The 23325-nt window shown below is 39.9% G+C and overlaps 1 protein-coding gene across 1 annotated transcript in view; it reads right to left on the reverse strand.

Moving 5' to 3' along the window:
• Positions 1–2613: 2613 nt before the first annotated feature.
• The window catches only part of SLC35F1 (solute carrier family 35 member F1), a gene marked incomplete at both ends in the record, with an annotated part of 400113 nt that continues 379401 nt past the window's right edge, over positions 2614–23325 (reverse strand). Inside the window, 2 exons of the mRNA XM_080938335.1 lie at positions 2614–2838; positions 22380–22534. Coding sequence (XP_080794461.1) covers positions 2614–2838; positions 22380–22534 — 380 coding nt within the window. The remainder of the gene's footprint in view (positions 2839–22379; positions 22535–23325) is intronic.

The following is a 23325-nucleotide window of genomic DNA, read 5'->3' on the forward strand; positions in this document are numbered from 1 at the left end:
CATGCAGAGGACTGTTCTCATTGAGGAGGGAGGAATGGTACATTGAAATGCCGAACTTCTTGCTGGTGTCTACTGAGGTTACAAAATCTCAGAACCTAAAACTGCTACAGTTAATATTACCCTATTCCCACTTCCCACCCCATTCTCAAACCACCAATGCTTTCAGAATGAAAACATTGTTCTTTTCAACTTTTTGTCTTTTTCCCTTAAGTGTCAATCCTAAACAACTAGTCTTAGATGAGCCATTGTTACCAGCTTTATGAATGGAGATAAACCAACACAGGCACACTAATGTCTGATCACAAAGACATCAGATAACAAAAAGTATACAGTGAGTTCATCCTGATAGTCACATTTGGTTTCCATACAATGGAGTCAATTAAAACATCCTATAAAATGGTCCAGACAGCTGCCTTCAGCCATCAATTAATTGAAAACTTTTCCAACGTGTAACTTTAAAACTATTCCCAGCCTACTGAATGAACTTGGAAATCATTTCAGCCACTTGCTTCTCATTAGAGTTTACAGAGTGTCTACATAGTGTCATAAAAAGTGAATCAAAAAGACAAAGACATTTGGCTTAAAATAAATACTAAAAAAATGCAATAAATCAAGTAAACTATGCAAACCAAAGGAATGTAAACATAAAAATAAAACCACAGTCATTAAAGGTCCTCAGATTTGAATGGACAAAATATTCAGAGAAAGGTATTTAATTGGCTTACAAGGTAGCAGAGAGCAGATGTTGGCAAGGTTATTATGATGTGATGTGGAGCTCTAACAAATCTTTCTTGCCCCTGCCCACACCAATCCAATAAAGAAAATCTATTTCCAAGGGGACTGAATGTGAAATCTGTACACTAGGAAACAGCTTTATTTTCTATCTCCTAGGTCAGGACTAAATACTTTAGAGTGGAAAGTTATATTTTCCAATGGGGGAAAAATTAAAACTGAGTTGCAGTGTTCAAGCATATTTCTTTTTTTTTTTGTGTCTGTGTGTATGTGTTGTTTTCATGAGACTTATCAAAGTAGATCATGTGACTCCTCACAGAAGAAGCAGGCAAAGAGGCCAGAGGCCTGCTGGTAGAGAGCCTGAGAGTGTCTGCTGGCCATGTTTAGGACTTGTTAAAGTCCTATTTTGCAATCTGGTCTTAGTTTATGAGACACCCCGCCCCCCACAAGTGTTTAGTTTTGCTTGCTGGCTTAAAGTATTTTGACTTGAATTGTCTCAAATTACATAAACCTTAAAACAAACCCTGTCATGTCAGCCAAGCTACAGAGAACTTCCACACTGGCATATAACTTTTTTTCTACATTATAAAGGTCCATGGTGTTCCTTAATTTTCTGGGTTTGGAGTGGGGCGTGTATGGGGGAGACATTCTTGAAGACAACAGAACTAACTAAACTAGTGATGTATCAAGCTTTATTGGGATACTGTAGCATTCTTTGTGAGAAGAGTTGCTTTTCCTTATAGTCTGTTATTAGGTGGGTGTTGAATGCCATCAAATTGCCAGACTTTTCAATGGTGATGTCTTTATCACTAAGTGACCAGAGCGTGAGCTACTAACAGATATTTCTCCACACTAGTATCTTGACTCCAAGAGGTGGCACGAACAATGAGGCTCCACAATAAAGATAATTTCCATTTTGGCATACTTCCAGAAAGGTACTATGTGACTAAGAGGGTGGAGGCCATGGCTTTTTCAGTGCCTTGATTAATTTCCATAACATCATTAAAGGAAAAAAAAAAAGAAAGAAAAACTAATTTTTGAGAAGAGCAATATAGGGAAAGACGGAAAGGGGAATTAAAAAACATACAACCCTAAACATAATCCAAAGTTCTAGGTCTCTTTAAGCCACAAAAATGGGACAGTCCCTATCAAGTAGTCACAGGGCTTGGTTTTATGAATCTCCTGGGCCAACAGAAAGCCAGTGGCCTGGAATAAGCAGAAGGTGAAATAGAAAATGGCTAAAATGTTTGTTTTATATCTATTCCTAGAATAGAGAATTAGATGGTAAGTTTCCCCTCCCCACAAAGGTCACAGCACAAAATCCTCATTGAACAGTAAATCTAACAGGTGACAAAGGAAACCGTTAGTCACAAGGTTACCAGGATGGGCAAGCTTCTGTGGCATGCATCACTTACATATGTGTGCAAAACAAACAAACAAACAAACAAAGTGTGATTCTTAAAAACTGACTTGCCATAGAAAAGTGGGGTTTATGTTGAGTAGGTGAGGGTCTGGCAATACTTCCCCTTAAGAGTAAAAAAAAACCTTCTGAAAGTTGGTGTAATAACAATACCAATTAATAATAAAGATCATAGTAACAATGATACTTGTTTTTGATTCAAAAATTTTTCACAGTAATCAATGGAGGGGTGGGGGCTGCATCAGAATACACACTATCAAAGCCTCTCTCTGAGTCAGGTGGATTGAAGCCTGTGTCTCCAGTGGTCTCCAGCTTCTTCCTTTGATGAAAGAAGGATTAGCTACCTTGCAGTCCACCTGTGAACCTGCACCTACTAAATACCTTTCTCTATGTACAATACAGAGAAAACAGGCAAACACACAGCCTCTGAGTTGTCCTCAGCGGGCAGGGCAGGCCTCTTCCTAGGCAACACGTACATGGGGCTCTTCTTCTGTGTCCTGGCCCAGGCTGGTGTAGGTGACTGAAGGCTCTACCTGAGCCGTGCTGGGTAAGTCCACGACAGGTCCTGAAGGATTCCGGAACTGCTTGTACACTCGGGGATCCTGGGCTATGTACGTGGAGGTGGAGGAATACAGCACCAGCCCGATGAGGATGGTGAAGAAAGACAGGAGGTAAAGACCTGAAAACTGAAACACAACACAAGGTGATTTAGCGACAAAGCGTGGCCACTGACAGATTAACGATGACCAGGGTTGGAGAAGCTGCCTAGCAGAGAAGCACGCAACTCGATGTGGTAGCTGATATTCCTGATGGAAAGTGAATGTTCTCCTAAACTGGCTTTGTCTTATTGATTTTCTTTGTCTTTTTTTTTTTTTTCTAGGCCTTGTGGCTAATGAGAGGAACATTTAGCTAATTGTCCCTAAAATGCCCATCTGAGTACCTGAATTGCTTGGGAAGGCTAGTTAAGCACAAATTAGAATATGTCAAATTCAAAGCAAAAAGAAAAAAAAAATCTCAAACATCACTCGGTAAAGAGTTGGTTGCCTGAGGCCTCATTAAACCTAGAAGAAATATAGATATTTCATTGAAGGGTATAATGAAGCTACCAGCAAAGAAGCCTCACTAACAGCGGCGGCGGGGTGCCCTGCTTCACATTAATCCAATGCAGACATGATTTGTCTCCCCAGTAAGAACTATTACTGACCTCAGTAACTGTCACTGCAAGATAAGCTTATCCTTGAACAGGGAGAATCAGTAAAACACTGAATTCCTCCATTCATCATAAAAAAGCAAACCACTCAGGATTAATACATACTGTGTTATTGTTCTTCCAAAGCCATTTGATTGACAGTTCAGAGGGGTTTTCCTTTTGTTGTTTGCTTTGTTGCTTTGTTGTGTGTGTTGGAAGATTGGTTTGTATAGGTTTATAATGTCGAGAATACTTTTGAAGAGTTATGACCTTGGCCCTTCTTCGGGAGATATGTTAGGTAGTTTATCAGGAAAGAATAAGGTTAAAAGACAATACGTATTGCCAATTTCCTTGTTTTTTTTCCCATTTCTCACTCTCTTAATTTTGACTCATCTACTCACTTCCGCCTTCCTGGTTTCTTACAATGCCTTCTGTGCCTAAAACATGCAAGTGCATATCAAAAAATTAGAACTGTAAAAATAAACCTAGCCTTACCATCAAGAACGTAATAGGTCATAAAGAAACACAAGAACACATAGATCCAAACAATACAATAAAATTAGGGCACACCAAACTTCATTTAATTGCTATCAGCCCAGTCATAGAGGGAATCTTCTGTTCACTGTGGAAGCTTCACTTGTCAATGAAAATGCCTATAGCCAATGAGGAAGTAGGAGGTGGTGGGAGTTCCAGCAAAAAGAGAGGATTCTGGAATAGAGGTGGATGTAGAAAAGGAGATTGGACCCCAATGATGATGGAGATGCTCACATGAAACTAAGGACCAGGTAACCAGCTACATGTCATGAATTAGAATAGGATAAATGGGTAACTGAAGTTATGAGGTAGTTGGGGAACAAGTCAAGGGATTAGCCTTGGTATTTATTCATGTATAACATGTCTCAGAGTCATTAGTTTGGGAACAAAGAGGACAAGTGGAAAAACACAGTTACAGATTGCTCCAACTAAACCTCGTCTTGGCCACTGTGGTGGTTTGAGTGAGAATGCCCCAATAGGCTCATATATTTGAATACCTGGTCCCCAATTTGAGGAGGAGTAGGAGATGTAGCCTTCTTGGTGGAAGTATGTTGCTGGGTCCAGGCTTTGAGGATTCAAAAGCTCACAACAAACTCAGTTAGCTCTGTCTGCTTTAGAGTTGTCTCAAGACGTACGACTTCTCAGCTACTGCTCCAGTGCCACGTCTGCTTGCCTGCTACCTTTCTTTCTACTATGATGGTCATGGGCTCATTCTCTAAAACTGTAAGTCCCAAACACATGTTTCCTTCTATATGTTGCATTGGCCATGATATCATGTCACAGTAATAGAACAGTAACTAAACCACATCCTCCATCTCTGATAGAAAAGATATATTTTACTTTCATTGTCTTTTTTTTAAAGCTCTTTTTGGAACTGAATTAAAGAGTTGCAGCATTAGGAAGGTTGAGAACCACTCTTCCAGAAGTAGCAGGCGGTAAACAGACAAAGCTGCGTTGAAGTTGGAAGAGCAGAAGACAGGAAAGCAATCCAAAGAGCCTGAAGGTAAATTACATGGTAATTTAAATGAGTTGGTTCAACCATGGAAAAGCAATTTTGGAAATGACACAGGAAAAAAATGCCCTTGTGGCTAAAAGTCTTGCTACACTGTACTTTCTCTCCATGTTTTTCTGTCTGCGAGACCAAAGTAGTTAAGACTAAAGGCCATTTTCTGATTTTCTTCCTGCAGCGCTCTTCTCTCTGTTCCCCAATATCTTTCTTTTTTACATTCTGGCCAGATGGCAACACTTCTGAATGTGGGTTTATATACTAAATTCAACTTGGAGCAGATTCACTTAATTAACTTGGAATGATTAATTAGGTGTTCCTTAATGAAAATAAATGTGCCTTCTTCTCTGAGTCACAATTTTAAAATATCGGGGAGAGAAGACGAGCCTTCCAGTGCTGTTTATCATGATCCCAGGGAGTCGGTTCATCTCCAGACTCACATCCTGAAATCAGCATCCTTTAGTTGGCCCTGAGCACACTGCATGGCTTCGCTCCTAACATCATCACCATCATTGTGAATATTTTATGAATGACTCTTGCGACTCTGCTCATATGTTTTTGTCTCAAGCAAAGGCCATTCTGTGGCCTTAGGTTCTTACTGCTCTTGCTGGACCTGAAAACAAGGAGGCCAACGACAGTGCTTTGTAGTTACTGCTGCCTCAAACTAGAGACAAGTCTTAGCTCTAACCCTTCCTAGTTGCGATTCTTGGCAAATTTCTTGTACCTTTCAGGTCCAAGTTTCCACATCAATCAGTGCCTGTACTGTGCATGATCATTCTAAAGGTCAGTTTACATAAAACATGGAAAGACTTGGAATAGCCACCTTGCCATAGTCATGCAATTTATATTACTTTCATTGCCACTGTGGTAGCTGTACCATTCATAAGGACACAAAACTATAAGACTGTGCCATAAATCTACAACTGGGTGCTTTCTTGGGCATAGCTTCAGGATGACAGCATATAGTGTATTTACAATCCATTTCTACTTAGTTCATATAGAATTCACTCTAATTCTTTCTCAAAAAGATGGATAGGATGTAACTTCATATCAACAGGATCATCTTGAAAGTTACCCAAGAGGTTTTATTAATGTATGGTAGAGTTTTTCATTCTCCCCCAAAAGAGACAGTCTGGCAAGCATTGGTATTAATCAGACTAAATACTGGATATCACAAATGGTGACAGAAACATTTGACTTATTTTTCAAAAGGTGAGATGTTTCATTCTCTCCTGTCTTTTTAGCCTCATTTAAAAATAATAATGAGAACTCTTTATTGATGAAGCACTTACTGGGATAATTCATAGTTCTAGATGTCACATTTACAGAACATTTGTTTGAAAGGCCAATCAGGCAAACAAAACTTCCATGTGGTCTAGTGTGTCTAACTTACTAATTGCTGAGTTGTACTTAATTTATGTTCCACAGCTAAACAGAGCAGGGCTGTCCCTGGAACTGAGTGAGGTGAGAACTTTGTGCACTTCAGACAAGGTGGATCTCAGGGAGAAGCCTGTATCCAACCAAGAAACAGGGCTGCCCAAGTGTACCTGGTGGTCATCTCCTTAGCTGATGGAAGCCTCTAGCAGCTTGAGTATTCTGTGGTAGCACAGAAAGCCAGCTTTTTATCTGCCATGTAGCTTTAAGAAGCAGAGGAAGGATGTGCCCTGCATCAGCATTAGTGCCCTTGATCCTTTGATGCTGTTCCTGTCATGATGGGTCTTTGGGAAAAGGTCTGGAAAACATTGTGTGCTGGGAATACTTGAGTATTCTCAGTGTAAGTCCTTGTGAAGGAGTAGCCAGAAAGGCTGATCATAAGCCTCTTTAGCAAGGCATTAAATCCAGATTTTAGAGTGCTGATATATGATTGTTCCTTATGTAATGCGGCATTCAGCACACCATTAATAGCAGACCAAATTTTCACTTTACTTTGACATTAGACATGTAAGTTGAATTTTGACAAATGCACAATTTCATTAGATATTAAACCACACAAATAGAAAGATAACAAAATTCCAGAGAATGTTTATAAATATTTCAGGGTTCCTAACTAGAGAAATAAAGACATTTCTGATGAGGTTTGGTCTTTGGCTATGCACCGTAATGCTCAATGTGGCCCCCTAGACCTAGTTGCCTCAGAGACTAGAGAGTCCACAAGTAGACCCACGTGACACTATGTGACCTCTAAGTTAGTTTTTATTGGTGAATAAAGATGCCGAGAACCAATAGCTGGGTAAGGATAGGAAGGGTTTAGGGTTCCCAGGTTGGGAGAGAACCACGAGAGGGAGAAGAAGGTGAATGGAGGAAGAAGCTGCCATGGGGTAAGAATCTTTAAATATGGCCATGTGGGTTGGCTAATTTAAGAGCAGCCCAAATGAAACATGGAAAATTATATAGGGGATTATTGGCTGGGAAATAGACATAATAGCATAAAGGATAGACCTATGCTTAGCTCTTGTGCTGATTAAGACCCATTATAAATATAAAGGTTGTGTGTGTCTTTTATCCAGAAACTAAATGGTCAAAAATGGGATAGAACCCCTGAATTAACATTAAAATTTCTATAACACATTTCAGTGACTAAATAAGACAAAATGCTAATATGATGTGCTAGTTGAGTATGATGCTGTTCCTGTGGAGATCAGTGAAATGGGAATCCTTAGTCTATTGAACCCCTACTTTACACAGCTATTGAAGGTGGACACTTTGTGAAAAGTGTCCACTTTAAAGGAAAATAGCTAACTTACTGTGCAGTCTGGGATTGGAGGAGAAGATGGGTTGGCAGTGGGAGTTCATGCTGTTGCAATGTGTTTTTCAGTGGTCTGGGGAACCACACGTTTACCCTCAAAGAGCAGTTGTTGGGTACAGAGCAGGGAGAGTCTAGTGGCCTGGGCATACTGGACACTGTGTCCTGATTAGAGTCCTCTGATTAGAGGCTCTGCCTGGACCTGGTCTGATAGCACTCACTGTTCTGTGCCAATTGCTATTTGAGCCAAGGAAACCAGACAGACCTGACTCCAGCGAAATACAAACACAAACATATTGGTGTGGGGATGCTTAATTGTGCTACTTCAATGAACTGAAAATGTTATTATTAGGCCTGTTAAAAGATGAAAGTTTGATTCCAGGATTTACCAAATGGAAGTAGGTGATGTGGTGATAGTCAAGCTTTGTCCAAACACTTTCCCATCCCCCAAGTCGTGTCCTGTTGTGTCTCACCTCATCTTCCTTCTTTCCTTTATCTTACTTTATGTTAGGAAAGCAAGAGTTCTAACTCTTGCTAGTTAGATATTGCAATACTCCTTTCTTCTATAAATACTTCGAAAGACCCCAAATGTTGACACTGCTCACTGTTTACCGATGGTCACCAGAATCAGATGTTTCTAGACAGTACAAGTGCTTCCTCCTAATGCCCTCCAACTCTTCTTTCACTGGGCAATTCAAACCTGAAGCCCATGCTAATCTAATCAGGGCAGGAAGGAAAGGGTCTTAGTTAGAATGCCAAATGGGTTGTCTATCTAAATTGGAAAACCAAGACGTTACTATGATTCGCCATTCAGAAAATGACTTATTTTTTAGGGATCAAGGCCATTTGAAAGCAGTAAAGTAGCTTTGAAGTTCTCTGGAAGTAACCTCTCTGGATGCCTAACATTATCATCCCTGGCAAGCCTTTATCTTCACCATAGTTCCTGTTTGGTTTATGAGGCCTTCAGTTTGGTTTGCAAGACCAATTCATTTGATATATTTGTGCAGCCCATCCCAATAGAGTTCCTTTACAGGCAAATGTCCTCCCCTGTGGGTAATTTCACACGTGAGTGCATCAACTGAGAACTAAAAGTGGGTTTCTGCCATTATCTTTTATATGACAAACAGACATTTCCACTTGGTTTGACAAATTGATAGAAAGCCTCGTACATGTAGATTTCCATTTCCTAGAGTCTAGTAAAAAAGTCTGTAATAGTTAAGTGGCTTACTCCAAGGGAGTATTTAATTACAGTCTCAGTTTAAACCAAGACGGCTTAATGGCTCACTTATGTAACTTTCCCATGAACTCTTGTTACTATCACATCCCACAGTCAAAGTGGGATTACTTTTGTGTGGGAGATGCACTGAGCCATTGCCCTTACTTCACTGGAGTTCTTGCAGCACAACCCATCTCTTTCCCCCAGAACAATAGATTCACCAAGGGTTGGAGTACTTTAGAAGGAGACTATCTGCAAAAACCATTAAAGTCAAATAGACCAAATAGGTTTGTGGATGTGTGTGGCAGGTCACCCATCCAAAAATCACCTGTCCCATTTCAGTAGAATCAAGGAGTAGACACAGAAATATTGATACTCATTACTTGACCTGCTGATCCAGTGGCAGGAATTCTAGTTTCAGGAGAAGCAAGCTCTCCTCAGGAAATAGAACAATGATCACACTGAACTGGAAATTGAGATTGTCACAGGACCACTTTGTACTCCTGCTTTTGAGTCAACAGGAAAGGAAGGGTGTTGACTGCCTCAGAGAGTAATCCCGACTGCTGTGAGACCTAAACACAAGGTGAATTTTTTTTTTTCCTGAGATACCCGTCATCACGGGTAGCACTTTAATCCTGTGATTAAAGTCAGTGAAAGATTACAGCAATCATATCTATGCAGGACTCCAGTGACTCAAACCATTCTGGAATGATAGTTTGGGTCATTTAAAGGTTAATGATGATGACCAACTGATGACCAATACAGCTACAGAAGGTAGATGGGAATAGATTATCACCCAGAGCCCTAGGGGACTATGAAGCCCCCTTGAACCTAAACTATGGTCAGTAATATTCTGTTTAGACTCCTGGCATCCAAACTGTGAGAGAATTAAGTTTCTGTTGTTTTAAGCCACCACACTTGTGCTATTCTATTTCAGTGGCTGTACGAAATGAAGAAGGTTGGTAATTAATCATTCACTCCACTATTAAGCATTACCTGTGAGCTAATATCCTGGATATTCTTGTCCAACTCATCTGTTCAATAAACATACTTGAGTTCCTACTGTGTCCTATGCTGGGACATAAGCAGAATGAGTGTAACTCAAGTTTCCAAAGACTGCAAGTAAGTTCTAGTGATAGATTTGTAATACTGTAAATGTTACAAAGGACCAGAAACATATCCCTGATAGAATCTAGAGAAAGAAGACCCAGAAAAAGGGACATTGACAACAGAATTCCCAAGGAACACAGGGCTTACATAGGTGAAGAGCCTAAGGACATCCAATGTTGGTCATGTCTAATACTTGACGGTGACTCTTAGACAAGTGTTTACACTATCTCCATGCTCATCTTTAATGACCCATAAAGAAATGATTAAGTCCTCTTTTCTAAGAGAAAAACCTTTATGCAAGGGATAATTTGAGCTATACATTAGAGCCATAGGCAGGGACACTGTTAGGAAGTCAGCCAAGATTTATGCTTTTCTCAAAATGCAATGAGAAAGAAGTATCACCAGGTGTTTGTCAGGTGAACATATTCTATTTTGTAACTGAAAGGGATCACTCTGGTAGCTGGTGGAAGATGTAGAAAGGAAGGAGGTAAAAGAGGAGGAAGATCAAGACGTGAGTATGTAGTGTAGATGAGTTGTGTGATTGGGACTCCTGGTGGCAAAAGGAGAAGAGAATCCATATTAAAGGAAAGCGAATAAAATGTGGGAGATAAAAAACAGAGAAGAGTTAATATTGAATCTCAGTTATCAAAAGTGACTGTTTCTAGAAAATACAATTCTCTCTCTCTCTCTCTCTCTCTCTCTCTCTCTCTCTCTCTCTCTCTCTCTTCCCTCTCCCTCTCCCTCTCCCTCACCTCCCCTTCTCCTCGCTCCCCCTTCCCCTCTCTATGTTTGTGTGTATCTGTGTGTGAGAGAGCATTTGTGCACAAGTGTGTGTACATGAGAACTAGAGAGGAAAACTTTAGGCATCATTATTCAGGATCTATCTCTGTTTATTTTTAAATACAGGGTCTCTTACTGGTCTAGAACTCACCAAGTAGGCTAGGCTGGTTAGCAGTGAGCCCCAGGTATCTCTGCCTATCTCTCCTTGTTAGTGCTGAGATTACAAATGTACACCAGCATGTTTGGCATCTATGAGAGCTTCTTTGGATTGAACTCAGGACTTCATGCATGCATGCATGGAAATAACTTTACTGATTAAACCTTTTGAGGCCAAGTATGATTCTCTGGTGCCTTTTTCATGGTGCTTTTATTCTCCTATATAAGATGTCATTTTTTAATCATCCCAGATTTACATTTATCTTTCATATTGCTAGTACAAGCTACATGTTCTTCAGGGTATAATTCCTACCTATATTCATTCCATAAAGGTTTTTGCATTATTTAATTTATAGCCTTCTTACAGTCTGAAAATGTTCTAGGAAAATGGCAGCCAAAGAGAACAACAAAGGTTGCTAAATTAGGCATGCAGTTCTTAATAAACAAAGCTGCAGTCAACTGCTTCTAAAATATTTCTTGTATACTACCTCAAGTCCACCAGAGGAGAACAGATAACCATAAGTACCCTGATCCCGTGGAAATGCCAAATACTGGAAGGTTTAGTGGTGACAGATAACATAGTGCCTGCAGACACTGACCCATGGCTAAAGTCTGTTCTCCCTCGTCTACTTGGCATCCAACTGCCTCGTGGACTGCATTACAGTCATCTTTCTTCATTCTTGTAGACACAAAACACACTGCTACGGAACAATGAGAGGACTCAGCTTTCATTTAACATCTGTATGAATTATTGATGAATATGGGACCCATTCTTCTTCAGCTCATAGAAATGAGCTAGGACTATGGAATATCATGATGATGGCTGGATGCAGAGCTCTTGACAAACTGACACATAGCTTTCTTCCTTCAGCTGCACTGGGATTCTGTCTTCCTTTGCTTTCCTATGTCTGATAGTAGCAGAAAGGACAGGAGAATGAAATAAATGAATGAGTAATTTATGAGAAAAGAAAAAAATGGCAGGAAGCTGTCAAGAAACAAATATCGTCATGTATAGACTCTGGGTGTCAGCTCTAGGTGCAGAAGCCTAGATCATGTCAATAAAATCTTATGGGCCATAATTATTGAGTTGCATAGCACTGGAAAATCTTTGAAATCTCTGGAGTACTGTAGTAATGGAGATGTTGAAAATCGCTGACAGACTTGTTGCATTTTAAATGAAGCTTCGGAACTATTATAAAAACAGAATTACTTAATTTCTTAGGACTAAAATTCAAATGAAATTATCTGTTCTACTACTAGTAGTATCAGACTTTTTTCTCCTAGAATCTATGGTATCTTCTAAATTTGACATCTATGAGTAATATACACATAACCATTTATCTATTTCTTTGCTTTTTTTTTTTGTTTGTCTCTCTCTGTCTCTCTCTCTCTCTGATAGATATGAGAATGACAATGTATGTAAAAAAGAACCTTTACTGCAGAATTAGCATATGTGAATAATGGTCTCTCTTTTTTTTTAATATGTGCATGTGATTACTGCTTGGTATAATAGCTCCTGGGCTGCACTTCGAATATGAAATCAGTTTAGAATGCTCTCCCTGTCTCTGCATGCCCTGGCTTCCTCAACAGTTTATTATTTGGTGTAAGATGCAACTTCAATGTTTCCTCCCTCCCATCTTAGTTCAGGGTGGCTGGTTCACACTGGTGCTCCTTCATTCTCTACATAAAAGGAAACCCATAAATGATTAAGTTCTAGACATCCCTTTCCATCCTTTTTACAAAACAGCATGCCTTAGATGGCACCAAGAAAGCAAATGGGATAAAAATGGGATAAAAATAATGTCAAGTAGCTCTGAAAAAAGCCTGTGTGGTGAGAATACCAGAAACTCTGTAACACCTTCTGCATGCTTTTTACTTTTTAGAGTCCTTATTAATAACAAATTTTGCAGGGTCCTGATCCTGAAGGATCATACCATTTCATTAACTCCTCTCAATTATTCTTATGAAATTAAAGAGCTCATTTTTCTAATGCAGAAACTAACACTAAGAGAATAACTTCTGCTCAAGGCTGTTATAACAGCAACAAATCACGACACCAGAGGCTATTAACCAGAGATCTTTGCTCTAATGCAGAAAGGTCAGAGACCTGGATGGTAACTTGACCCTAATTGTCACTGCCATCAAACTAACATTTAGCATTAACTTAAACATCAATGTAAGCCACATGTTAGTTATAGCATTCTTAGCAGTACTTAAGATTTTTACCAGTATAAAGGTGATATGTTCACATCACAGATCTCCTCAATTATTGTTTCTTCTCATTACTGTTTTGAAATGGTAACCTTTATTAGATCTTGATGTCATGGTTCATATATTGATATATTACCACATTTGAAAATATTTTGGCAAATGTAGCAGTACACACCCTTAACCCCAGCATCTGGGAACCTACTTATGCAGATACATTTACAGGTTCAGTGTGAAACTTAGGCATCTCAGTATGTGGGTTAGAGCCAGACCATGCACTTTTGTGATAAGCACATCTCCTGTATCCTCTCAGGGAATAACTAGCTGTTTATTGTCTGCTATATGAAATCTAAACGCAAGCTCTGCTTTGATTCCATCTACAATACCGCTGACCTGGCTCCCTCATAGTTTGTTCTGGTGTGATGAGTTTGAAATATCTTGTAGTATGGAATTTTAATAGACTCACATAGACGGAACTTGGACTTCTCTGTCACAGTGGGAATGCTTTACAATTTGTCCCCAACTTTTCTACTTCTTCCACAGTATTTGGCAAATAGAAAATTTTAATATGGTAGAATAATGGATGTTTGTTCACTAAACCTATTTTCTTCAAATGGCTTGACTTCCATGTAGCTATGAGGATGAGTTCTGACCAAAAGGCTGGGTAGGAGGTTTTAGACAGTATGGATTGCACATCTATGTATACCACCAGTCTATCTTACAAGAGAACGTACTGAAGACCTAGCTCAAATGTCACTAAACTTTTTATACCTACAAAATGTTTTTTATTTTATTATTTTGAGTATATGGATGCACCACATGGATACAATGTCTCTGGAAGGAAGAAGACAGCATTAAACCCCCTAAAACTGGGGTTACACACAGTTAAGAGATGTCATGTTTACGCACTCACTGATAAGCAGATTCTAGCCCAAAAGCCTGAAATACCCAAGAAACAATTCACAGATCTTTGAAGCTCACAAAGAAGGCAGACCAGAATGTGGATGCTCCAGTTCTTCTTAGAAGGGAGAACAAAATATTCACAGAAGGAAATATGGGGACAAATAGAGGAGCAGTCACTGAAGAAAAGATCATCCAGAGACTGCCTCACCTGGGGGTCCAATCCATATGCAGCCACCAAACCCAATCACTATTACTGATGATAAGAAGTGCTTACTGGCAGGAGCCTAATATGGATGCCTCCTCAGAGGCTCTGCCAGAGTTATAATGATACAGATGAGGATGTTTGCAGCAAACCATTGGACTGAGCACAAGGACCACAATGGAGAAGCTAGAGAAATGACCAAGGGAGCTGAAAAGTTCTACAACCCCCTGGGAAGAACAGCAATATCAACCAACCAACCCCCACCCCCTTCCAGAGCTCCCATGGACTAGAACACCAACCACTGAATGCATATGGAGAGGCCCTTGGCTCCAGTTGCATATGTAGCTGAAGATAGCATTGTCTGGTATCAGTGGGAGGAGAGGCCTTTGGTCCAGTAAAAGCTCATTTTGCCAGTGTAGGTGAATGCCAAGGTACTGAGGTGGGAGTGGATGGTTGGGACTGGGAGCATCTTCATGGAAGCAAGGGGAGGGGGAGGAGAAATGGGGATAGGGGATAACATTTGAAATGTAAATACAGAGAATATCTAATAAAAATAATTTTAAAAAAGAGATGCCATGTGGATATTGTGGATTATTAAATCTGGATCCTCTGGAAGATTAGTCAGTGTTCTTAACCACTGAGCCATTTTCCAGCTCCAGTTGTCAAATAAAATCAACACGGATATTTCATTCAAAGCAATATGGATGGCATATGAAGAGGCTAGACCTGTGCCTCTGTAGAACTTTATGAGAACAGGTGAGTGGCTCATAAGTCATAAGTTTTGATCCTTGCACTAAAGTATGAGTTGTGATAAATGAAGCCTGGGCACCTGAGCAGCTGTATGTGAAACCCAATGCTTAGAGCCAACGACACTCACCCAACTCATCCTACAAGAACCAAATCTCAGAAGAGGCTAGGCTGAGCGACTGCTGGGCGTGGAAAAGCAAGTCCCAATGTCCAATCTATCACCTTGATGATCCACGTACACCTACTTCAGCCTGAAATATAAATTTCTTCAATTTTGTACTCACCTGACATGGTCTTAAAGCACTCAAGACAGTCATTAAAAGCTAATTAGTTACCTTTAAATCTCACATTCTTCGTTTACATTTGATCAGGATGAGCTTAAAATCATTTTACTTTCTAGGTTTTCTTTATCTTCACTTGTTTTGTACAGAAACAAATAGAAAGGAAATGCTTATAAGGGTATTTTTATAAATATGATGAGGAGCTGTTCTCATGCTTACCATATGTCATGGGAAGAAGCTACTTGTCCTGGCCTTTTAAAGTAGAGTCACTTGACTGCACTTGCTCCCTGCCACAGAGGATCAGGTAGAGTTGCACAGCTTGATTCTGACTGATATCTAATGAAAAATTCCACTCTAATGAAAGGGTCCCATCCCTGCAAACTATGTGGCCCAGGCACTCAGATGTAAAGAACATCTGAAATTGCTGGTCTGGTCAAGTTTCTTGGGTTTGGAATCTCATCTTTTGCATCCACCTCCCTGTTATTTTTCGTGCTCCTGTCTACTTTGTAATAGGAAGGCAAGCTACAGAGCGGGATCAATATTCGTGGGATGGAGTTGTTTCAAGTTTAAAGCATGATATCATTAAAATGAATCATGTTCAGAGTTATTAAATTTCACATGCCAAATCTCTTACAATGACAGTAAAACAGAATGGTAAGCCGACATGAGGGCTTGTAACACTAGTGTCAGGATGGAAGGTCAAGTGTCACAGAGCCCTGTCCATGACCTTGAGAGAGCTAACCTTGGGTATTACCATAGGCAATTATTGAGAAAATTTTCTGATTGCTTTATAACTCTTGGAGATCATAGGATAAGGTATCTCATATTAGGATTAGACAAAAACGTTCTGAATACTTCCTAATGAAAACAGAAAAAATTACACAACATGGACCCTAATCACATTACACAGTCCACTTGAAGTCACTATCTTGGATAAATCATTTTAAAATCTTTTTTTGTCTGTTTACTAGTAAATAGTTGGATGGTAAACACATTTAGTATAAGAATAAAGATTTATGGAGACTTCATAATTCTAGGGTACTGCTCTTGAAACAGGGTCATTTGTAGCTTCCTGGTGTTCTATGTGAAGAGCATATGCCCTGATGACCTAAGTGGGGAGCTTGAGGGAACCTAGGAGAGTTTATAATGCTAATTTTTCTCCATCGATTTCTAGGGTACGCTGTTAAACCTGTAAAGTCAGAGCCTTCTTAGGAAATACCTCTAAATGCTAATTCCTTTACCTACTGCAGGTCTATGGCAAAATTAATAAACCTTGAACTGATTAAAGGGAATTGTAGAAGTTGTTTCCTAGTTTAAATGCCAGACAGAAAGAAGTATTCCCCACATTCAATTGAATTGGCCACTATTCTGCTGAATAATTTTCTGCACACAACAGCATAGCATTTCATTTTAATAACCTTCGAATGCTTTGTGTTTCTGTTTTATTCCTGAAAATATATTTAAGAAAGAAAGGAATCAAGGAATTTTGTTAAAAGTGAATAATGTAGCATTTTTATGTGCGAGAACACAGGTTTGGCTTTTCAAACACAAGCTAAGTTAGCAAGAACTAATAACATATTGTTAGAGCTATATCTAGTTATGCAATTTTAAAACCAATAGTAAAAGTTAATAGAATAAGGCAAGGATTACTGAACCTGAGTTATACATTTAATGGGAGAAACCTATGGTCTCTGGTTACTGATGAACAGTAATATCTTTTAATTTAATCTTCTGACAAACTACATATGGCAAACCTCATCTTGAAATCTAGAGAGAATACGAATCTACTCCAAAGAATGTAAAGAGTAAATGCCAGCCACACATTTCATGTAAACTCCTCTGATTCTCTTCACATTTTATTGTTGAACTCTTCTAATCCATACTTTACACAGTGGACACTGAAGGACTCCTTTAACTTCATTCTATTCTCTCTCCATATAAATTACTGATTTCATTCTTAAAAGTGCATATTATCAGGACACTGGAAACAGCTTTATAAAGATAAGTTGAAAAATTTTACTACTGGAGTGTAAGGTGTCAGAGGTGGAATGTGTGCCTTCATTTTTCAGACGTGGTTTTTGAACAGGCATCACCGTGCCCCAGCTAACCTGACCTGAAGGTCAGGGTATTGTTTGCCTCCTGTGATTATTAATAATTCCCCTGTGGTAGCCAGATCAATGTGTCCTCCCCCACCAAATGTGCCCTAATTCCTGAAATCCATGAATGTGCTACTTAGCATGATAAAATGAACTCTGCAGGTGGCATTAAATTAAGAATTTTGCAGCAGGGAGATTGTCTTGGGTTAATAAATAAGTTACTATCCAATAATCTCTTAGCAACTAATGGTCAGATTTGAAGATACTATATACCCCGACTCAGAAGGTAAAGGAAAGTACAAGAAGACAAGGGAACACAGGGAGTCCCTAGAAGCTGAAGAGGAAATGGGGCTCTTCCCCAGGGCACCCCAAAGAAGCTACATGGACATCCAAATGTGATTGTGTTTCATTGAGCCTGATGACTTTCCAAACTGGAAGATGTTAAATCCTTGGTAAGTCATTGGGTTTGTGTAGGTTATTAAAACAGCAATTTTCAATTTGTAAAGTATCCTGTTTACCCAACACATACAGAGTCTGTAATACGAAGTTCTGACCTAGGGAAGCCAAAGCTATCAAATTGAAAAGTTTCTATGTCAATCTCTTCCTGGGTTTAGTTTTAAGGGCCTCTGAGGCTGAGTAAGGCTCTTTTCCTAGCCTTTCCATGACTTGCTACAGATTTACTATTCTGGATTCAATAATGCTGTCGGGGAAATGAAAATGAAAAGCTCAGAGCCACTTTCCAAAGTCGTAAATGGAGAGATTGCATGAGCCCCATTCCATCCAGATAGTCTCATTTAAAATCAAGACACTTGCTTTGCAGAATAAAAACCTTTACTGTCCAGTCAGCACCAAGACAGAGATGCTGCTGTGGGCTAATGGGAGCGAGAAAGAATGGCTCCCCCCACAAAGATATAAAGTAAGAAAAAGCAAATAATGAATGTTGGGCAGGAGAGCTTCATTTAGTCATTTAGTTCTGCATGGGTAAGCAACATCTGTGAGAAAGTTGCCTTTCCTCTCAACGCACGACCATTTATAACCATACCAGAAGGTGGTATAAACACATCATGAGGAAGTGAGAGGGTAAAGTCTTAACTGCAGGTTGTAGTAAAACCTAATGACATCTCAGAGGTCATTGGTCTAATCCTCAGGACTGAATCATGAGGACCTCCCTCTAGACTCCTTCTTTATATGTATGTCCTGACTTTGGCAGTGATGGAAACTGATTCCTAGGACAGTCAATTTTCCATTTGCAATCATTTCTTTCTGGCAGAGTTCCTATTTAGCAGTAATCATTTTATTGATATCACTTGGGCCTGCCTCTGTTTTCCTGTGGCCACATGTGGTAAGTCTGAGCCTGGGGTTTAAGGACAGGTAGACAGTGGAAGGCACTGACAGGTTTGGATGCATAGAATGCCTGGATCAGAGAGACTGGAGACTACACCAGGATTCTGAGAACTTTTCCCAGGAAGCCCTGTTTTTCTCCAATAATTATTTTTTAAAATCACTTTAAATCCCAACCACAGTTTATATCTCTCCTCCCAGTCCCACCCTTATGAATCCCTCCTCCTCAGAGAAGGGGGATTCCCACTTTGGTACTACCCCACCCTGAAGGAGTAGACACATCCTCCTCCACTAAGACCCAATCAGGTTGTCCAGGTTAGGGAACGGAGCCCCATAGGCTCATGGTACTTGACTCTATAAATCTTTTTGTTGCACCCACTTTTTAATGTTACAAAATCCTCACCTGAATTTAATGTTTTCTTTCTTAGTCATGGCTCTCAACTATTCCTTTAAAGCAGAAAGAATGAAGCAATTTAAAGCTATTACTAAACCTCAGGGAAGCAGCCCATAGGTAGAAAGTCTTCAATGACTCCAAAGCTCAAAGTAGTGGGATTACTTGATTTTTTTCCCACAATTATATGAGCCTTTTTGCTGATAGACAAACTTGATGTCATCAAAAGTATATTTTAAAAACCTTTGTTATTCAAATGCTATTAGGAAGAAAGCAAATGACAACCACCAAAATAGAGAAAGACTTGTAGAGTCATATATCTGATAAAGGTCTGGTATTCAGGTATTCAGAGTGTTTCAGAAGCTATTGTCATTCACTAATGAGAACAGAAATAATACAAGGTGCACAAGAATGTCTGGGGATATGACTTCATTGGTACAAGGTTCTCTTGCCTTGCATGCAGAAGGGAAGGCCTGGATTCATCACCCAGCACAGGGCATGATGACACACACATGCAGTCCTAGCATGTGGGAGACAGAGACAGGAGGATAAAAAGTTTAAATTTATCTTCAACAACAAAGTAACGTGAAGGCCGGCCTCGGCTGTGTGATGACTTGCTTCAAAACAAACAAGTAAACAATAAATAGTAAATGAATGAAATAAAAATAGGCAAGGAACTTAAACCCATTTTTCTAAAATAGAGATATAAGATATTACCACCTTTTTCTAATATCTCCATAAAACATACATATTAATACTTTATTACTATGACTGTTTTTTAAACTTCATAAAATTCACTAACATCTTTACTTCAATTTTGTTTTCAATTGCTCAGATTAAGAGAATAGTGGAATCACGGGCAGTCAGTTATCTAGGCAAATCCTCCTAAATATGTCCCCAGATTCTGATTTTGAGGTTTTTGGGGCTGACCAGTGGGTCTGCATTCTAGCAGTTTCATAGACTGAGAACAGACTTTCAAGAACACTGTGTTGAGGGATCCTGGTAGCTGGGATGAATTTGTACTGTCTAAAACCTGATCTTGGTTCTCGTTTAGAGCCGTGGCTTTATCATCATTCCCAAAGAGATGATCAAGAGATTCTGCTGGTTTAAAAGCCAGAGGAACTGTTATATAATTTATAATCAGTGGTTTAATTACAAGGTTAACTGTAAGAACCGAGCTCATATTACTGAGTAGACCAGACCGGGGTGCTTAAGTGTAGGGGAGAAAGTTGGTCAATCTGCTGCAGTGGTGGGCCCATGGTCAACTGGTCTCCAAGGCTCTACAAAATAATTGGGGATTTGAGGAAACATGGTCAGAGACAACCCCAAAGGAACATGATTTTACCCATATGAGAACGTGAGTGAGCTCAGGATATAGAAATTACAGGACTCAGACAAAATGACCTATAATAATAAGCGTTACTCAGCCTTGGGAAAGTTCCTTTAGCTGCCAGTTTGACTGCGCTGGGCAAACGGCCCCATGCAAAGCACAAATGCACAGAGACCTAAGGAGATGTTAGTCAAAGAACGTGAACTTTTAGTTACAACATGAGAAGGCTCTGAACAAGAGGGCCCAGGAAGGTGACTGCCACTAACAGTAATGCTTTCTCGAAATCTGAAGAAGGCAGAGTCTTAATAAGGGGGTGAGGGAGACCAGGCCATGGGTATGTTAACCTTGAGTGTGGTAAGCCTTTCATAAAATATGTGTGTTACAAATAGTTGTGTTCTATGCTTTAAATAAAGGCAATTTGAATTTGTCAGTTGCATCTCTCCTAATTGCTTGAATAGTCTTTCAGATCTGTTTCCCATTCCCCACCCCCACCCCTATCTACTGGCCTGGACCATGTCCCCCTCCCTTTTTTCTGAGTAGGACTTCATCTTCTCTCCATAAGAGTTCAGATCATTCACGCTGGCTTTGTCTCTCATCATGTCAAGCACCCGTACTGCTCAGCTTATCATTTCTCCAAGTGCTCATCCCTGAACCTCAGCCCAGCTAATGTGGTTGAAGAAGTTCCATCTGCTAATATGCCCCAACACCCAGTACTGGTGATACTGACTGAAGCCCTTCACTGTCAGGGCATAGGGTCTTCATTTGCTGCTTTTTCTTCTTCTGGATGTCCTTCTTTGAACAATATGTACTTGAACACTCTGCACATGGCTACACTCTGTAATATTCCCCACTGATCCTTACCTCCTAGGATTACTGACAAACTCAAAGCGGCTCTCTTATATGCCAACTTTGATTGTCAACGAAGGCAGCAAGTGCGGTGTTAAGAGGAATAACTGGACCTTAGCATGCTATATGCAATTCGTCATGCCTGCCCCTGTGAAGACACATGTAGTGCTTATTGTATTTTGAATGAGAAATTCTCTCATAGGCATATGTATTTGAGGACTGGGTCTACAGTTAGTGCTGTTTGGGAAGGTTCTGGAAGCATTGAGGGGTGAAACAATTACCTTACTGAAGAAAGAATATCACTGGGGGTGGGGTCTTTGAGGGTTTACTAAAATGGCTTCATTTTGTGTTTTATTCTATGTTGTCCATGTGCCACAGAATGTGATCATTGTACTACCTTAATGCCAGGCTAGTCCTTCATCACATGCATGGACTGAGCTTTCCCTCTGAACGGTGAGCTAAAATAAACCTTTTCCCCCCAAAGTTTCTTTTTTTTTGTCAGTGTGTTTTATGACAGCAGGAGAGTAACCAGTGTCATCTCGCCTTTGAAGAAACCGCCATCTCCAGAGGGATCATTGCTTCTTTCTTTCAGGGCTGACATATTGACTGCAAGTGTTTGGTCCAAGTCATTTCTTTGTTCTACCAAAGGGCTGTAATTCAGTTAAGAAGCTTCTCTGAGGAAACATAGTAGCCTTTTCCATTAGTGTTTTCTATAGGACATCTGCAAGTCAGAACTTCTGGGATTATGTCATTTCCTCCAGAGAGAACACAATCTCCCAAAGGCTTTGGCAACATATACTTTGTAGCTGCAGTTTGGGAACTGGATATCACTTTCTAATCTCAGGTTGGAAAGCACCCCTTCCGGGGGTTGTCCTCCACTCTTAAAGAGCTTATCTCCCCAGAGCTGTCTCTTACCTTTTGCTGGCAATGGTCCTTAGTCACCAGTCTCTCAGGACAAAGTGCAGCCTTTATTTCAAGAGTTGAAAGGTGAATATGCAAATTGTGGATCTCCACCTAGAGCTGAATTCTCATTCACCTCATAAAGCCAAGACCCTCCCCCACACTGAATCCCACAACACTCCCACCAGTACTTGATATTCCTATAGACTGCCATTGTTGCAGAGAAACCTTGCTTCGGTTCAGCTTACCTTGTAGTGAAAGAGAAACAGTCCACAGAACAGGCTGTACAGATCTGCTGTGAGCAGAGAAAGGTTGACTGAGGTGGCGCTCGTTTTCTTTATGACCACTGGCATAAAGCTGTAGAGACCAAACATGCAGGCACTAAAGCCAACATAGAGGAGACCTAGGGAGCAAGGAGAAAGCAGTGTCAGGGCCTTTGCAGAGCATCATGAATATCTGGACTTGGGGATAAGGGGAAGGGGTGCATCACCCAAGGCTCACTAAAGGTACTTTTTTCCTTTTAAGTGGTGTTTAATATTGGTTTGTAGTAGATAAAACATAGATGAGAAATTAAAACTTGTGCTTGGAAAATGCACATTCTGCTTTTTCCCATGTAGCTGACGTCATACTGCGTCTAGAAAGGATACCTCTCTTCTTCTTCTTCTTCTTCTGCTTCTTCTTCTTCTTCTTCTTCTTCTTCTTCTTCTTCTTCTTCTTCTTCTTCTTCTTCTTCTTCTTCTTCTTCTTCTTATTCTTATTCTTCTCTCCCCCCCCAGTGGTGTGTATGTGTGTATGTGTGAACTAAAAGGAAGTATTAGACCCTCCCTGGAGCTGGTGGTGAAAGCCATTGTGAGCCTCAAAGTATGGGTGGGAAGAACCACATGCAAGCCCTCTGCAAGAACAGCAAAACTCCCGTACTTGGTGAGGCATCTCTTATGGCCTGCCTGTGTATTTCCAAACCTTTTTATCTTCTTATATTATACTTGCAAAAACATATTTTATATTATTTTCTACATTAAAATATATAAATAAAAATATATCATATACTGCTCTGAATGGTTATCTACACAGGTATTACAATTAAAGAACCTGGACTTGAACTATCAAGTTGTAATCACGTCTTTTGGAAGATAATGTGTCTGTTTTGAATGTAAGAAATCTGTTAATTTCTTTTAAATTAGAGAATTTTGTTTA

This window comes from Micromys minutus (assembly GCF_963924665.1).
Source record: "Micromys minutus genome assembly, chromosome: 25".
Classification (NCBI taxonomy): domain Eukaryota; kingdom Metazoa; phylum Chordata; class Mammalia; order Rodentia; family Muridae; genus Micromys; species Micromys minutus.